Source organism: Toxorhynchites rutilus, chromosome 2 (genome assembly GCF_029784135.1).
Source record: "Toxorhynchites rutilus septentrionalis strain SRP chromosome 2, ASM2978413v1, whole genome shotgun sequence".
Lineage (NCBI taxonomy): Eukaryota > Metazoa > Arthropoda > Insecta > Diptera > Culicidae > Toxorhynchites > Toxorhynchites rutilus.
This window is the reverse complement of record NC_073745.1, coordinates 197,594,547-197,613,779: the sequence shown is the minus strand read 5'-3', so window position 1 is coordinate 197,613,779 and position 19,233 is coordinate 197,594,547. Positions and strand designations below refer to the sequence as shown.

Sequence of the window (19,233 nt, the reverse complement as noted above, 5' to 3'; positions counted from 1 at the left end):
TAATGACTTGATTGCACAAATAACGGAAGAACTCGCGCTTACGCATTGTACTCACTGTTCGACGAAAAAAAGGCGTTGAAACATGAGTTTCCGTTTTTTGACGTGGGACTACGTCTAACCGGAATATATGGAGGGTAAAATGAAAACCTAAACACAGAACATGCAGGAAAAAATGAAAGATTTCGAATGCTTATAGCTCGAACATTTCGTACTGGATAGGAGAGATGTTTGCATCACTTGATAGGGAATATTTCTACGCATCTATCGCAACTAACAAAATGTTGTTTTTCATTAGATAAACAATTGAATAACTGTAAAATATTAGGCGTTATCTAAACGCCTTAACTGCATCGTTTTGATTGGCCCGATTTACGGTTTCCCTAACACAGCCATCAAAACCAAGCAACCTTGGGGAAATCGGCATTGCAAATACATGAAAGTAGGGGGACTTTTGTTCTCATCGAAAAATGTTCCCTAACACAGACTTTAAAACCAAGCAGCGAAATCGGCATTGCAAACACACGAAAGAGCCTAGAGGCGAGTAAACTGAAAAGTTTAAACCCTCTTAAAGCCAAAAAGAAGAAAAAGAACACACGAAAGTAGGGGGAGCTTTTGTTCCCACCGAAATGTGTTCCCTAATAGAGATTTCTAAACCAAGGTGCCTGGAGAAATCGGTATTTCAAATTCATGCAAGTCGGGGGTATTTTTGTTTCGACTGGAATGTGTTTCCCTAACACAGACTTCAAATCCATGAAGCGTGGGGAAATCGGCATTGCGAATTCATACAAATCGGGGGTATTTTTGTTCCGATTGAAATGTGTTTCCCTAACACAGACTTCAAAACCGAGGTTTCTGGGGAAATCGGCTCTGCAAATAAATGCAAACTGCGAGTACTTTTGTCCTCGCTTGCCTTTGTGCAGAGTGGAATATGTCTGTCCTAACATGATCTTCTAAACTTAGGAACCTGGGAAAATCGTGCAGCCACTAGAAGCGAATGACATATATTTTACACATATATTTTGTTCTAGTCATCATACCAAACGTAAAAGGTCCGTCATTAAATTTACTTGTAACGAAGAACAATCAATCACAATAAATGAATTGACTTTACACGGCATTTGTTCTTTTTTTTTCACTCACAGAGCAAATATATTGAACTCAATTGAATTTGGAAACTGTTTCATTCAATCAAGAATTTAATCAATACAAACGAATGATTGCTAAGCTAAGGTAGTTCCACGTGAACCTTGCGGTTATATCATAGATATAACCCACTCATTTTTATCTCCTTGTTTGATAATTTATGGATATTCAGTAATCGAAATAATGTGCCTTTGCACGCTGAATGAGCCATGCTTTGTTTTGTATGTTTGGTTATATTTCGTAAAACTATCGATATTTTTTTCTTTACGATTTTTTTTGTCCATTACATCTACACATTCCAAGATAAAAATTTGTTCGTAAAATATTCCAAAACTCGATAGCTTTAAAATGATGTGTATCCCATCTTTATGCGTTCATTATATGATCGGTGTTAAGTCAGAGGGGACCAAGTCGCAAAATTGAAAATTTCGAGTTATTGTTGACATTCGGTTAAGCATTATGTTAGCTACATACCACATTTATCAGATTTCGTAAATCACGCATACAGCAGGTACAATTTATCGAAATTGTTATGATTGATCAACTAAAACCCCTCATAGTATGCAGTCAGAGCGGACCATGTACCATTTACCATGGCGAAATGGCTCTATATCATGTGCAGACAGAGTGGACCATGTATCAATCATTCGTATATTGAACTAGCTGACCCGGCAAGGTTCGTCCCACCCAAAATTTATTTTTCGTTACCACATTCACGTTTTTTTACTAAGCGCACGTGCATGGGTCCAATCGCAGAACTGTTCATTGATTGATTTTCAATCTACCCTTTAAAATTACCTTTCACTATAAAATTCCTAGTACTTCTACGAAAACTCGTCATGATAACATCAGATTATTTTCAGACAAAATTCTCGTTCAAGATTTTTCCCCCACTTGCAAATAACATGTTTATCCTTATCCTTACATGGAATAAATGTTTGATAAATATATACAGGGAAACTTCGATGTAACGTACATTTCACTTTCAAAATTGTACGTTGTATCGAATTGTACGTTATATCGAAGCATAATAACGTACTCACAAACGTAGTCTATAATACATTATTGTGTTGCTGTTTTAGTAAAGTTAATGAATAACTTCAATCAGAAGACGAAGCCAGCCTTTCTCATGATGTTTCCCTTCGTACTGTTGATTAAAGCTTGATTCATTTAAAATCCGAAATCACAAAACCAGCTGTATTTCAGGATTGATTGAAGGTACAAAACTTGTTTTAGCATTACAATACAGATAATTCATTGTTCTATCATTGTTCTATAATTTTTCCCATTACACTTTGGAAATGTGTACGTTATATCGAAGTAAAATGTACGTTATATCGAGTGACGTTATATCGAAGTTTCCCTGTAATAAATCTGATAGAATAAAGACAGCCCTAAATCGGACAATTCCTTTCTTGAGTTTTGCGGTGATCCATTTTTATTTATATAGATAGAAGAAGATATAGTAGTGCGTTTTATCACATTAAAAAAATTCAATTGTCATGTTTGGTTTAAATATGTGTATTATTTTTACGGGACCCTCTCTCCATTTCAGAGAAGGGAGGGATGTCATACTATCATAGAAACATTTCTCATATTCAAAAACCTTCACATGCCAAATTTGGCTCCATTTGATTGATCAGCTTCGAGTTATGCAGAAATTTGTGTTTCATTTGTATGGTAGCCTCCCCTTAGAGAGGAGGGAGGAGTGTCGATCCACCATAGAAACGTTTATCGATCCCTAAAACCTCTATATGCTAAGTTCAATTCCATTCGTTTGATCAGTTCTCGAGTTTTTCAGCACTCTCCTCTCCTCCTCTTTAGAGAGGAGAAAGGAGTGTCAAACCACCATAAAAACATTTATTGCTCCCTAAAACCTCCATACGCCAAATTTGGTTTCATTTGCTCGATTAGTTCTCGAGTTATGCAGAAATTTATGTTTTATTTCCATGGCAGCCCCCCTCTTAGAGAGATGGGAGGAGTGTTGAACCACCTTAGAAATTTTTCTTGTCCCCTAAAACTTCCACATGCCAAATTTGGTTCCGTTTGCTTGATAAGTTCTTGAGTTATGCAGAAATGTATGCTTCATTTGTATGTCAGCCCTCTCTCCTTCAGGGGAGGAGTGTCAATCTACTATAGGCACGTTTCGTGCCCCCTAGAACCATGCCGAATTCGGTTCCATTTGCTTGATTAGTTTTCGAGTTATGCAGAAATTTGTGTTTCTTTTGTATGGCAGACCCCCCCCCTCCCCCTTAAAGGGGGTGGAGTGTCTAATCACCATAGAAACATTTATTGCACCCTAAAACCAAATTTCGTTCCATTTGCGTGATTAATTCTCGAGTAATGCAGAAAGTTGTGTTTCATTTCTTTGGCAGCCCCCCTTTAGAGAGGGTGGAGTGATCTCTAATTATCACGAAATACCAATTGTCATGTCGATCGGTTCAGTAGTTTCCGAGTCCATAAGAATCAGACAGCCAGACAGACAGAAATCCATTTTTATATATATATAGATTTTTTTGTTTTTTTGAATATAAAATTTAATTTTTAATTCATCTTCTTAAAGTCTTAAAATACCTCTCTCATATAAAAACATCCGAATTCATTCGGGAGGCGAATTCATTCGATGAACTTGATTGTTTCTATCAATTAAATTAAAGATTTCTAAGCGTTTCTTTGACACCCAACTTCTATCTATCTTAATTTCGCTGCAATATCGATATAAACAATTCCTGGTGAAAATTCAAGCAAAATCTTCAAAACTCACGATTTTAACCCCACTGTACATATAAAAGCCACTTTCACCTTAACTGTGAAAGGCAATATTTTTTTCGTGAAATAAGCCATAGGTATTTGAAACATAAAAAAATATTTTTTTCTCAAACTGTAGGGGAGAGGGGGCACATTCGGACACTTGTATTTGTTTGTTTGCATTTGTCTGAAAGGAAACTGCTTGCTTTGAGAGTCAGTAAAAATTCGTGATTTTGCTTTCTTCCGTTTTCGAGTGGTGGTTTTCCGCGGTGAAGGTTCTACATTTTCCGGGACAAAGTTGCCAAAGTAAAATCTATCTGTGCTGTAGCCGCAATGTTTTGCAGCATTGTTGTATTACCCGATGAATCAGTTGATACCTACGCTTCAGTAGGTGAAATCATTTGAGCATTCAAAGTCCTTGTCCGAAAAAACTTTTCTTGAGAATGGCTAGCAACCTGTAATTTTGAATCCAGCTAGGATATTACTCAGATTGAAAGAAGCATTATAAGCTGATGCAACTATACCTGAAAGGTCGTGTATAGAAATAGTTTTTCCAGGATGGTTGAGTAGCCAATCGTTCTGGGAAACTGAGAGCTTTTGCTTGAAAGGGCCCATAACTGGAACATCCAGCGGTTGTAAGCGATTTGTGGAAAAAATACATGAATTGTGCAATTTTCTCGGTAATATTTAATTGTTTCCAAAGTGTAATGACTTTTTGATTAATTTAGGATTTTTTTGAAATTGATTCGTTTACGTTGCTTTTTGCTACCTTTTTCAAATGTTCCAGAACATTGAGAAACAGTTTTCCCGTTAGTTGGGAAATTAGCAAAGACAATGGACCCAGCTGGACCACCTGTGAGCTAGAATCATGAAAACATTCTATTCGAAACTAGTTCGATAGCTCTTTCCATCTCATCTTCGTTGATGCTGGTTCTATCGGTTTTCTTTTCGTAGTTTCGAACCATCATTAGGTCTGATAATCAGACTAAATTGATGTTTGTTAGTAAACAACAATCAGACACAAATTTTATGAGGTATTAAACAGTGTCCGAATGTGCCTCACCACCATCCGAAGACAAACCATAATTTTATCTAATAAATAGACCTTTATTTCCCCGTTGTATGCACGTTTTTTTCATTTCATATTCGTTACTAACTGAGGTTGTGTACTTAAATTTCTAAATCGTTCACGAAGGAATTAGGGAAATACTTACAACTTCAAGCTTAAAAGTTTCGAAACGTGTATGAAAAAGGACACTGTGTTGTTTTCGTAAGAATTAAACGACCAGGAGATGTCAAATCATAGCTGTTGGTGGAAGGACTGTTAACTTACTTATATTTTTAATTTGGTTGAAAATGGTACCACTTAATTTTTACAAGCGTTGTCCGAAACTGCCTCCCTTGCCCCTATATATTCGTGTCCAAAATTGTTTATAATCGAATCACATATAATCGAGTCCGACCTGTAATAGATTAAAATAGGTTCCGGTCTACTCAACTTACACCATCAGAAAAAAAACTCCCCACCTCTCACATTCTATAAATTACGTATTTTTCTAAAAAAAAATCCAGGAATTACCTCACACTTCCAAGAAGGATATTGGTCTTAATGATCATGACATTCCATGCAATTTTTGGAGTATATGTAGTCAATATAAAATAATTTAAACTTATTTTTGACGTAGGACTACGTCTAACCGGAAGATATAGGGGGTGAAATGGAAATCTAGGAACTGAACAAGTAGGAAAAAATGCAAGATTTGGAACGCTTATAACTCGAGCATTTCTCAATAGATCGCAAAGGTTTTTGCATCAATTGATAGGAAATATATCTACGCATCTATCATAACGAATAACATTTCATTTTTCTTGAGATAAATAATTGAATAATTGTGAAATATCAAGCATTGTCCAAATGCACTATGTGCCCATTTTTGATTGGTCCATTTTGTGCTCCTCAAATCGTACCGATCAAAACGGGCAACTAGAGCAGCAGCGGAATAGAATGAAGCACGATTGGAAAGGAAAAAGAAAAAAAATGAACAAAACATTGGTCGCAGTCTCACACATGCGTAATTCTCGAGCCACCCAGTCAGCTTAAAAATCCTCGCTCCGCTGCCGTAACGATCATTCTCATCCAAACCGTACACCACATCAGTTCGCATCACAACACATCAACAAACCAACCCAAGCAGCCATGTCTGGACATGGCAAAGGAGGAAAAGTGAAGGGAAAGGCAAAATCCCGCTCGAACCGTGTTGGTCTGCCAATTGCTCCGCAAGGGTAGCTAGGCCGAGCGCGTTAGTACCAGTGCACCAGTCCACCTAGCCGGCGTTATATAGTTTCGGCCGTCGACGTGATCGAGTAAGCTGGCAAAGCTGCTCGCGACGATAAGAAAACCCGCATTCGGAACAGAACACATTCGGTTCGGTGGACATCAAGACAACAACAGGCAGTTGCAGCGAGTGGCGAGTGGCAAACGCAGTCGCAAAACGGCAGCAGGTAGCAGAAGAAAAAAAGTTTGTTCTTTATACAAACTGCTTTGGTAGCAAATTCAGAACAAGGCGGCATCGAGGGCGTACGAAATGGTTTTTTTCAAAACCACGAGTACAAAGTTTTCTAAATTGGAACCATTCCATAAAACAGGCGCTTATCAGGGCCATTATACCTTTCAAAAAAGAGTTTACGAAATACAGTTCAATGCTTTCTAAAATAATATCCAAAATAATAATAAAACACAAACTGATTTTTTCATAATTTGTTTGCCAGGATCTGATGAGTATGTGAATTTGGCAGTTGTTCTGAGCTTATTGATAGTTGGGGACTTTCCTGATTATTCAATTTTCACCAATTCTTAAATTGTTTCCAGATTGAAAGTACAGTAATTTACAATTAGTTTGACATTTAGCTAATTGGACGGACATGTAATGCGACATATTTAGTTGGACATTTTTGTAAACATAGAGATCCAAATTATGACACCACATTCAAGGTCGACACTGAACCACTGTCATCGCAAATGTTCAATTACAGGTTAAAATCTCCTCCAATGCGACACTGAGTGGTGCTTCGGCACATCGCATTGAATGTAATTTACTGTACAACATGTCACAAAGCTGGATGGGAAGAAATTTTCCAACTGTGAAAGCTGTGGCGAGTGGCAACAAATCGCTAAACAGGAAGGTTTAGCCGAACAAGATGGGGATATCGAGTGATAACAAAACAATAAACTCTTTAGATTGAAGATAATTTTGTGATCCTGAAAAGGACCCTTTTTAGCCTGCATGTGAATCCAACGAGCGAACAAATCGTAATGAATGTATTTTTCTTCTTTCTTTCTTTGTTTATAAGAGGCTTTAAACTTTGCACATGTATTTTTTTGCCATCGCTACCTTTTAACGCTCATTCGTTCGTCTCGTTGGACTCGCCCCTTTGGCTGAGTCTGCCGATTTGTTTCTATCCTGTGAATGTGTACCGCTGTAGTATAAAACACGCGGACATCAAAAAAAATATCTTATTTTCTTTCAAACCGTAAACCCGTGTGGTTGTATGGCATCGTTTCACATCACATCGCATCAACGGATTGGTGCCGGAACACCAGTATACCTAATAGCGGTTATAGAATTTCGGCCGCCGGAGTGTTCGAGTTGGCTTGCAAAGCACATTCGGTACGGAGGCAACAACTAGATTCAGCGAGTGGCAAACGCAATCGCAAAATGGCAGCAGGTAGAAGAAGAAAAAAGTTTTTTTATACAGACTGCTTTGGTGGCAAAACCAGCCACCGTAAAACACGGCGCTTTTCAGGGCCATTAAACCATTCAAAGAAGAGTTATTAAAAGTTATTCACAATACCAATGCATTCTAAATGACATAATATGACATATAATATGAACTGAATTATTTTGTTTATGCTTGTTTTTGAACTTATTGGTGGTTGAGGTCTTTTAAATTGATCATACAGTTTTCACAAACCCATACATGGTCTCCGAATTAAAAGTGGCTTCAAATTACAACACATTGTATGCAGGATGGCATTAACGAGTTTTCTCGGTAGCAAGAACTGCTTTCTTTGGTTGATAACTGATGTTGAAAATTGACTGACGTTACATCTGCATTGTATAGACAATTAACTAAGGAGCAACATGATGAGCTATGTATTTCCTGCCGCTCTGTTCTTATTTTAAAGACTTTAATCCGAAGATCATCCGTCCCTGTATTTACTGTTGGTTTTTCAGAACGCTTCTAGCTCGTTTATTTCTCGACAGATCGTAGAGCTCGTCTCCAAAACCTCAGTTCTTTTTCATTTTTATTTACTTTATTTGCGGAGACTACAAATCTTACACTTCATTCGTCTCCGAAACCACAGTTTAAGGTACGGTAATGTGCTCAATAGTGAAATATATGATAGTGAATGAGCTGATAACCACCTATGCATTCCCTATCACAGCCATCATTTTGATTGTACAATATGTGCATACGCCGAAAGATGCCCGGCGTTGAACATTTAATAAGTACAAAGCCTTCAGAAAAAAAAAACAAGAATCAAGTTTGTAAAAAAACGCAAAAACACAACACCAATGGTTCTTTTCAGAACCCCCAACATGTTCATAAAGAGTAAACAGTAAACTAATCCATTTTTCAGGTAGATAGGTAGGTATTCACGTAGGAGAAGAAAATAGAAAAATATATTCGAAATATATATTTAGCAAAAGCTGTCACCTTTGTATAGTCCTACGTCGCTCCGGTTATGTCCCCGACATTACCCACTCGTCTTTTTTTGTTTAATGCAAATAATGGATGCTATGTTGTTTTTTTAGACTTTCAGCATCCTGGGCTGGGTCGTCTCAGACTATATCGAGTAGATAGCTTACATAATCTTGAATTGATTAACATACCACAACACATAGCCTAAATTTATAGGAGGTTTCGCGCACAAATAACGAAACGCATGAAGAGGGTGAGGCAATTGATTGATTAAAGTTGCGTTATCTCTGTAAAAGTTGAGTGTCGATCTTTACAAGCGACGGAGCATCGGAAAGACCAATATCAGTGTCTTTCCTAAAACGTATTTCTGACTCTTTGTTCTTGTCACGAATGGTTTTACAGCACTTGGTTCAATTTGGATTTTTAAATAAAAAGTTTTCTTTCTTAAGCACCGCTTTTTCACTTCACCTCACGTTCAAATGTGGTCTGTTTGATTCAAATAATTCCACAAAAAAGATATCTTGAACCTAATAAATGATAATTTTTTGCATAGCTCGCTGTGCTATTTTTTTCTCGTGAGGAACCTGTTCAGAGAGTGAATTGCATGAAAGTTTGCCTTTCTTCAAAAATTTATATTTTGATGGTTCACTTGTCATTTATCGAACAAAAAACACGCGTTACTTCGAAATAAAAAAAAATCAAAAGAACACGGAAATTTTAATTATGTCGAAGGTAAATTATTTGTAATTTCCAAATTATTTTGAATATCATTATTTTCTTTTTTGTTTGGGTGAAACTCCACCGTGAAGAATGTAACCTGATGGTTGTACTTGACTATACCACACAACCCGCACGCAACACAACATAACACTACTCAATAAGGGGCTGTCCACATACCACGTGGACAGAAAAAGCACGGTTTTAGACTCCCCCCTCTCCCTCCGTAGACAAGCGTGGACATTTTCAAACCCCTACCCTCCTTTGTCCACGGGGACATTTTTTCTTTTTAAATTAGGATAAATAAGGAAATAACTGATTTGCGCCTAAATTCTATTTGATTTTTAATCCCATTTAAGGGGGAACCTTGTCTGGAAGGTCGGAAAATAATGAATTTTCTTGGATTTATTTTCGAATTTTACGAATAAAGTGAAGAGCTCGGGTATTTTAGTTATTGTTTAAGGTATATTTGAAGATGTATTTTTCATTTTTTAAGTGCACGAATAATGATTATTACGCTGTTGACAGCTGAATGCGTAGATGCTGTCTAAAAATCGGTACCTTGCTGGTGGTATCGGTTCTGAAGCAACGGGGTGTCGTAGAACAAATTCCAATGAATATTTAGAAACATTAGGACAATATCTAGCGTCACATAGGGGTTTTCACAAATTCGAAAAACTGCCAAAATTGCGGCTATTTTTGTTAAAAATGTGTTATTTTTTATAAAAAATCGCTGTTTAGAAGCTCATGAAGAATCGAAAAAATGAGATATCAAAAAACGGCTTTGTAACGCTTTAGATAATCTATTTTCACAGGCTGATAAACAAATTTCAGCCAAATTGGTCGAGTAGATCCTAAGATATTGAAACCCCCAGTCGAAATAACACGGTATCGAGAAAAACGCGTTTCAAAATTCGTACAGTATTACTACATCCCTTGGGGTGAGGTCATACTTGTGGTTGTAACTTTCCAACGTCACTACAATAGATCAAACTAATGGTCGTAGTGGTACAATGCTCTTACAGAAGAACTTTCCATCGAAATCAAATATCGAAAATGGGCATAAGCCTCCCAAAAACGCAAAAAAAATCTTTTTTTTTCGATTTTCCAGACCGGGGTCCCCCCTTAAATTGTTTTTATTTCAAATTTCACTAGCTGTACCCTGTACTAGTTGTGGCCTATTGTTCTTGTATGGTAGAGAAATGGGTAGCATACAAAGCACATGCTTCATATGAGTTTAATTTTGAAATACTTATGAGTATATGATAGTTTTTGTTTTTCCATTTTAAGCGAATATATAAAGGCTATCTGGTTTGCTAACACGGAAACACGCAATGTACAGTTGCAACAACAGTTGACCAAGGTGAGGAATAATTCGCATCTGAATATAAACTACACAACTTCAAAGATTGATCTTGAGCTTTACTAATTGTGATTGCCAATCGCCAATCGAATAAAAATAAATGGATTTAAAAACATGTTCAAATACATTTTTAGTTCACGATTTTCTAAACACTTGCAAAAAAAGGTGTTGATATCACATAGACGCCAGTAATAATCCAATCAACTTGATTAATTCGCTTCCATTTGATTCATATGGAATTCCAGTAGAACATTTTACTACAGAGATGCATTGTTTTATGGCCGAGTTACAGTGTTACTCAAAATTTTAGATGAATAAATTCTTTGCCCACTCCGGAATATGATCGATCACTGCTAATGCCGATTCATCTTCACTCTGGATTTCCGATTCACCTTTAGTCGGTAGCGTAATTCAAAACCTTTTCCGCCATAGCTCGGAGAATTTTCAGAGGGTATTAAAGGCGTATTAAGATATTTTATTATGTTTCAAATGCTTATAGACCATTCCGCATTGAGTGTCTAGATGACTTTCAAAGTGCTCGCGGGGAATAATGACATCAGACAATTCACGATTTATTGATCCCCAACTATGAAATCGAGCTCAAATCTCAACTATGAAAGTTGAACATTTCTTGAGACCCAGTTTTTGCCCTAAATTGATCCCAATTCAAAAGTACGCTACATTGAACAATTTAATTGAATTCATTTGAAAGATGAGAAAATTTTCCATTATATTCTGTTGTAGAACGTTTGGAATAGTGAAAGATTACAATAGGAATAACATTGTGGTGTCGAAAATTGAAGAAGGGTTAGAGAGCTTTAATTTTGTTGATAGACACAATCAAGTTTATCATGTATTTTTGGGGAAAAAATGTAAAACCCTTAAAAAACGAAAAATTTGAAGTATTTCTTCACTTCTAAAAGGCACTTCAATCCATCAATTCAAATGTTTTACAACTGCAATCTATGCGAAATTTTCTGAGAAAAAGGAAATAATGGGTCAATTGATTCTAGTTTGATGACTAGTGGTGCATGGATCATTTCACGCAAATGTAAATATTAATTCCTAGAAATTGACAGGATTTTAATACTTTGAAAAATTCTAACTTTTCGAGAAAAGTAATGCGAAAACATGATTCTACACGAAATTCTGCATGAAAAACTATACAGACATTATTATCCTTAGGCTACTTGTTCTCGAGATAGAACAAGCTCTATAGAAAATTGTATTTGATAAAAAAAACCATATGTGTAATATCATGGAAACTTAACCATTATGGAATCGCTTATTTTTTATAGGTTTGTGCTATGAACGTCTATGCATAGCCCGCAACTATAAAAGTTATAGGATCATACAAAATAGCTCGGTCGCTCACAGTTTACGGGGTTATTTTGGATTGGATTTCAGTGAAGAAGTTCAATGATATTAGAAAAAATATATAAAGCATTCTCATGCAGCTCAATTCGTTTACTGGTAAATACGGAATACCCAAGTTGGGCGGAAAGTTTTAAAATTCTTGAATATGCAACAGTTTTTGTTGAATTTAGAAGGTATCGGTGATTATATTTGAAAAAATATTCATTTTTCGTGTCCACGTGGACATAGTCTATACCCCCTGCCCCCTCTCCGTGGACAAGCGTGGACATTTTCATACCTCCTACCTCCCCTAAAATTGTCCACGTGGTATGTGGACAGCCCCTAATCAGTAATAACTATTGGTTTCAAACCTTTCATCTGAACCCGCTGTCATTCGTACACTTTTTTCATCTTCAAGTGAGACAGTGCAAACGCAGTCAGCTATTTATGAAGCGATCACTACTACTAATACACCGCTTTGTCTAAAAATGGCATTTGAGTTTTAAAGTTTTCTGCTGAATGAAGCCGATGGAAACGATAGCAAACACACACACACACCATTGTGAATTGAACAGGTAGCTCACGTGGTCACGCGTCCCCTCTGGTGTTGATCAAAATAAAATTTGGTACCACTAGAACGTAATTTGTATCATGAAATTATTCTTTGTAATAAAATTTATTCCAAGTTCTATTGAATGGAGGCAAAGTCCTCATCTAGAGGCAATAAGGAACCGAGACGGTCCCAAACCACCGAGGTGACGCAGGTGACGGCCGCCGACCCGCAATCGGAAGTGACGGCGGAAAGCGTTACATTGAACATTACATTACATTGAACTCAGAATAAATATCATTGCGAAAAAATAATTTTTTTAAAAAACTGCGCTCCGGTGGCGTTAATACGTAAGAACTCATAGAACTTTTTGCCTCAATTTTGTGGACCGTTTCGAGGAAACAGCTGTCTCCTGACAATATAAAATACTCATTAAAATAATAACGGGGTTCTCATTCCGTATAGCATGAACGCACTTTTCAGATGCATTATAAATATCCTACAGAGCAATCAAATTAGGTATGTTTGCACTAAACCAAACCCTGTTCAAACAAATAGGACAATAGCTTGGCTAATAGCACGAGTCATGCCATCTAAATAGTAGGTAAACCAAACACAACACACCTTCCTTCTTCGGCTCTTTCGTTATATACATAGGCGGCTCAATCCTGATCGAATCCAACGCGTCCCCGCGTTCAACACAACGCCGCTGCCAATCAGGGAATCAGGTAACCACTCGAAATGCTTTTCAACTGAGCCGTGCTGATGGGCTCACCTCGTTCGGAGCACCACTTTGTAGTAGCCTTGTCGATTATCTTAGAACAGAAAACACAATTTCCACTTTGAATAATTTCCGGAAATGAGAAGCTTCTCTGCCGTCAATTAATAATTAATTTTTTCGATCCAGCACTACACACAATTTTTGTAAAACTTTCACCAGCATCCGTTAGTAGCGAATTGTAGCAATACTCTGCCCTCTGTTTGTTTGGTTTCGTAATCGTTACGCGGCAGGAACACAATTTTGATTATGTACTTTGGTTTTGAAACATCACCAACATCACTCTCGGCCTATCGCAATCAATCGCGGGAGCAAACGCAAGGTCGATTCGACGGAAATTGATTTTCATAATCTTTCACCTGTGGAATTTCGTTTTCTCGTTTCTCGTTGAACACGCTCACAGTGTAGCTCCACCACAAGAAACATTCAGCTGAATGCACATGAAAACAACAGCAACAGCAACCAATTGATGAAGTGTCGGAGCACTGATAATGGCATTAAACACTTTGGACACAAATACACAAACACACACACGCACAAGATGATTATGATATATCGAACGGTTATATTGAACTACACAAAAACACGGTTCCAGCGGTAACACCCAGCGACGAAATTGGTTCTGATTATTACAATGAGCTATTCATGCAAATTTTAATATGGTTTGTGAGCACTACGCCAACTACGCCAAAGTACGCAACACGACATCATCCATGAGTAACACGTCCGCCCACCTTAAAAAGGAGCAGCAGTTGATGTTGCGGCTTGCGTGTGGGGTGCGGGCTCATTTGATTCACTCAAATCCCGTCCTGGAAACGCTATGTGAACAGCAGCACTCGCGAGGAAAAAAAAGATGATGTCGAAATTCAAATTCCCCTCCTCTCCTGACTAGACACGAACGATTAACTATAGAACGCGCGGCCCAGACGAAAAATTAATGAACTAATTAGCGAACGCATCAAATTGCACTGCGTGCTCAACGCCGCGGACACGAGATGAAGGCAACACAAATGACACTTGTCAGATGCAACCACTTTTGAGAGGGGCCACAAAGAACCTATGAATAATTCTGATACACACAGACAGACACCCGGAACACAACACAACACAGCAATGTGCAGCAATTCGACGCGATAAGACAACACGACGATAACGGAACGCCAGCGAGGGAGTACAGATTGCTACTGAAAACATCAACTGCGAGCGTTTACTATCGATGCCTGTTGGGCACTTTTGACCTGGTTGTTGCTCCGCTCTCGTACACACACTCAAACCGTCCAACTCATTCTGTATGTGTTGAGAATCCCGTACATTATGAATTAAAAAAACGCACAGGCAGAAAGAGTGAATCTCAACCAAAGTGAAGAGAGAACACGAACTGCTATCAGGGCGCTTCCTTTCCCTTCCCAACGCTCCGCGCGACGACAAATCGTTCCCATCAGGGTTGCCAATAATATTTTTCAAAAAACTGGAAGATTGCTCTTGAAAAAAAAACTGGAAGAAAACTGGATCCCGTGAAATCGTTTTACTTTAAGAAGTTCGGCTTTGATTTATCTAAAATCATTTTTATACTCATTCGAATGTCCGAGAAATAGTATTCCATTCAAAGCGTATAGTAGATCGTAATATAGCGAAATAAACCATAAATTAACCATTCGAGTAGATCAAAATAACAGTTTCCACTACTCGAACATTACTGTGAAACAACATTTGAGGGTCTTTTCCTCTAAAACCTCTAAAAAATATGGTTTTATTTGGATAAAACCTCAAAAATCTCGTATTTTTTTGCTCGACAATGAGATTAATTGACGTACACGGTTTCTGGTTCAAAGACATTGTAGTACGTTGCTGCTTGGTAAGGCACCCCACGCACTGTGCGCTAACCGTATTGATTTTCGGATGTGTAAGCAGGAGAAAAATATGCATAACTTTGGATCGATCGAACGAAAAATGTCAAAAAAACAAAATTGGCCAAGGAATAGGAAGGATGAGGGAGAATGTTTATGCATAATGAATATATTTTACAAAAACTTGGTAAAATGAAGCAACCATATAAAAAAAACTGGATAAAACTGGACAATATTCTAAAAAACTGGAAGATTTCAGGGTTTAACTGGATCGAGGAAAAAAGACTGGAAGAATCAAGTTTAAACTGGAACATTGGCAACGCTGGTTCCCATAGCCCCGTCGCTAGGGCCAACAACGAGCCCGATAGCCCATTATCAGAGCGCGCACAGCTATTGAATCTCAAATGTGTTTTTGTCTGGTGATTGCACGCCGTTAGCGGTAAAGTTCGTGCTTCTGCGCTCTTATCCATCTTTCTCTCTCTGCCTCTCACGCGCTGGTTCGGTGTTATGTTTCGAGAAGAGAAGATTTCGCTCTCTCAGCTAGCTAACTTCTTTACTGTAATAACGGCGGGTCGCCGTAACCGTCACCATGCACAGTGGATAGAAATAAAGTAAACCATGGGAAAAACATAGCCATTGATTTTTATGAATATGATGATGTTCATTGCATTCAGGAGAAGGAACACCTGATCATTTCAAAATTTTGGTAGACGTCCCTGAAACTTTTACGCATCATGTTCTTCGATCAAACATAACCTTTTAAACCTAACATAAAGGTTATTTGATCCCTTCCATGAGTTTATGAACCACTGAACTAAATTTTAAATCAATTTTAAGGAGAAAATATGGAACGCAGTCTGAATTCATGCCAGTCAGGGGCCGTCCGCATACCACATAAACAGAAAAATCACGATTTTAGACTCCCCCCTCCCCCTCCGTGGACGAGCGTGGACATTGACTATACCCCTTCCCCTGTTGACCACGTGGACATTTCAATTTTCTTTCTTTAAAAATATAGAAAATAATTGAACTGCTCCTCTATTCTTTTTTTTTATTTTGTTTTTGACGTGAGACTACGTCTAACCGGAGTATATGGGGTGAAGGTTTTCATCTAAACACAGAACATGCAGGAAAAATGAAAGATTTCGAACGCTGATATAACTCGAACATTTCTTAATAGATCGGAAAGATGTTTGCATCAATTGATAGGACATGTTTCTACGCGTCTATCACAATTAATAAAATGTCATCTTTCATGAGATAAACAATTGAATAACTGTAAAATGTCAAGCATAACCTAAACGCCCTAACTACCAAGTTTTGATTGGCCCGATTTACGGTTTCCCCAACACAGACTTCAAAATCAATGTACCTGTGGGAATCCGCTTTGCAAATATACATGTAAGAAGGGGATATTTTTGTTCCCACCGAGCTGTGTTTTCCTAACACTGACTTCAAAATCAATGTGCCTTGGGGAATTCGCATTGCAAATATATGCAAGCTGCGAGTACTTTTGTGCTCGTTTGTCTTTATGCAGACCGGAATATGTTTCTTTAAAACGTACTTCTAAACTGAGAAGTCTGGGAAATCGTCATTTCAGACACTAGAGGTGAATGAACTTCAAGAACGTAAATCTGGCAATTGAAGATCTACGGCTATCATATGCTGATGACTTAAAAATTTACCTTCAGGTCAGCTCGATTGAAGATTGTCGCTTCCTTCAACGACAGATGGATGCTTTTGCCGATTGGTGTATTCTTAATCGAATGGAGGTGAACCCCGCTAAATGTTCCGTCATCTCGTTTTCGCGCACGAGACAGACCATATTGCACAACTATGTCTTGTTCGGCACGGAAATTGAGCGTGTCAGCGAAGTCAAGGACCTGGGTGTCATTTTAGACATGCAACTCTCTTTCAAACCGCACATCACATTCATGGTGAATAAAGCATCCAGAAATCTGGGGTTCATCTTCAGGATTACTAAAAAATTTACCGACATCTACTGTCTTAAGTCTCTCTACTGCTCCCTCACTCGCTCCGTCTTAGAGTATGGTGCAGCTGTTTGGACTCCACATTACAACAACGGTGTCGAAAGGATCGAATCAGTTCAACGATGGTTTATAAGATACGCTCTGCGCAGGCTGCCGTGGACTGACCCCCTTCGATTACCGAGTTACCAGAGTCGTTGTCAGCTTATCGGGTTGGAACCTTTGTCGGTTCGTAGAGACACAGCCAGAGCTTTTTTTATCCCTTTTTGTTTATTTTAGGCTCATTAGCATTTTAGCTATAACAGAGCCGAATTTCAATCGTGTACATGTCACATGTTTATCATATCCATAATTAGCACATTACACAGTTGCCAATTTTCGGCGTTAGAGTATTCCCTTCTATACCATCGCATATGGTACACATTTACACAGTAGCCATTTAGGCGTAAGAGTTTTCTATTCTGTTCTTCCATTATCCAGTTAGACCGGACAGCGGAGACAGTTGATTGATCATTGTTGAGTTATTTATAGAACAGCAGCTTGGTGTGTCTTGCAGAGCAGAGCAGTTGTATGAATGAATCGATCTTATTTCGACCGTGGATCGATCTCCATCGCTGATGATTGTTGCGTGGACGTAGTTATTCTGTAATAACACAAAGATGTTCAATGAGGGCCCTGAGTTTTGAACTCACGATCGATCGTTTACTAAGCGAACGCGCAACCAATGTGACTATGGAGACCCCTCAGCCATAGCTTTGATGATAGCCGATACCTTACAAGGACGCATCAATTGTCCCGTTCTCATGGAAAAAATAAATTTCCACGTCCGACCTCGCGCTCTCCGAAATAACTCGATGTTACGATTGCCCGCACAACGTACAAACTACGGCATGTTCGGTGGATTAAGTGGTCTGCAAAGACTTTTCAACAGAGTAACCAGGCTGTTCGATTGCCATCTTTCCCGAACGCTTCTTCGTCGGAGGTTTAGCTCTTTCTTCACATAACAAACTGCCACGTGATTATTATTTTTATGCGTATTTTCAATATGTGATGACTGTAATTCGATGTAATTAATTGTAATTGTAAATTAATTGTAAATTGATTCATGTTCAGATTTAACCTTAGATTTAGATTTTTATATACTTTTAAGTACATCATTGGGGCCCTTAAAGCCCGTTGATGAATTGACAAATAAATAGAAATAGAAATAGAACTACGTAAACATAAGAGATACAATAATTTCAGAGGAAAATGTAAAATACAATGATCGTTTGACAATTTTTACGACTACCATATTTTGGTAGTCCTAGCAGGGATGGTAAAAAATCACATTCAACGATCAATGAATAAGTATATCCCTCTAGTCGGATGTTTTTGAATCACCCCCAGCAGGCGAGGCTCTTTTATTCTTCATATGTACACAGAGAGAATACTTGGAACGGTGAGCTACCAAGATCTTAAAAAAAGCAATATGAGAGCGGAATCCCCACTGCTTGCACTCTCGAAGCATTACTTCTATTACTCAAGTTTTATCGTGAGTGCAAGCCACAAACGATTAATCCCATTCCATAGAGCGGATGATGAGTTCTTGATCGGAAAGTGTAACAAGAGACAATCAACTGAAATCTTACGACACTAATCGAGGGATTTTTAATTCTCTATTGCACAGACCGCAGTGAGTGGCTGACTCAGTCTCGTGTCGATTTTATTTTGCTGTCGTCTCCCGCCCGATAAACAGCAGGCGGGTAATGGATGCAATTGATTAATTTTATTACCAGCAGATTTGAGCGAATCTCATCCCGCCCAAAATCGTTTTTAGATTCCAATAGTTCTGAACATTCACATTTCTCTCCAAATAATTTTTCCAATAGTAATTCAATTAGTGACTTCACGAAACACCTTTCGAATTCGATTGAATTTCAGACCCTTTTTTATTTTGTAGATAAAACGGATCACATATTTGATTAATTCAATTCTGTGTGGTTACGTTCTTCGTTGCGAATAAATGTAATGAAATAGTATGGACGTATGATATTCAT

General features: G+C 38.0%; 1 protein-coding gene across 6 annotated transcripts in view; it reads right to left on the bottom strand.

The window, feature by feature from the left end:
* LOC129768812 (cyclin-dependent kinase 14) overlaps positions 1-19,233 on the bottom strand; it is a 456,784-nt gene that overhangs the window by 302,050 nt on the left and 135,501 nt on the right. The window contains exon 1 of one of the 6 annotated variants that reach the window (XM_055770707.1): positions 13,206-14,529. The exons of the other annotated variants lie outside the window; for them this stretch is intronic. Within the exon in view, the coding sequence (XP_055626682.1) occupies positions 13,206-13,236 (31 nt within the window). The 5' untranslated portion in view covers positions 13,237-14,529. Of the gene's footprint in view, positions 1-13,205; positions 14,530-19,233 lie in introns of those variants that run through there. 6 annotated transcript variants of the gene reach the window in all.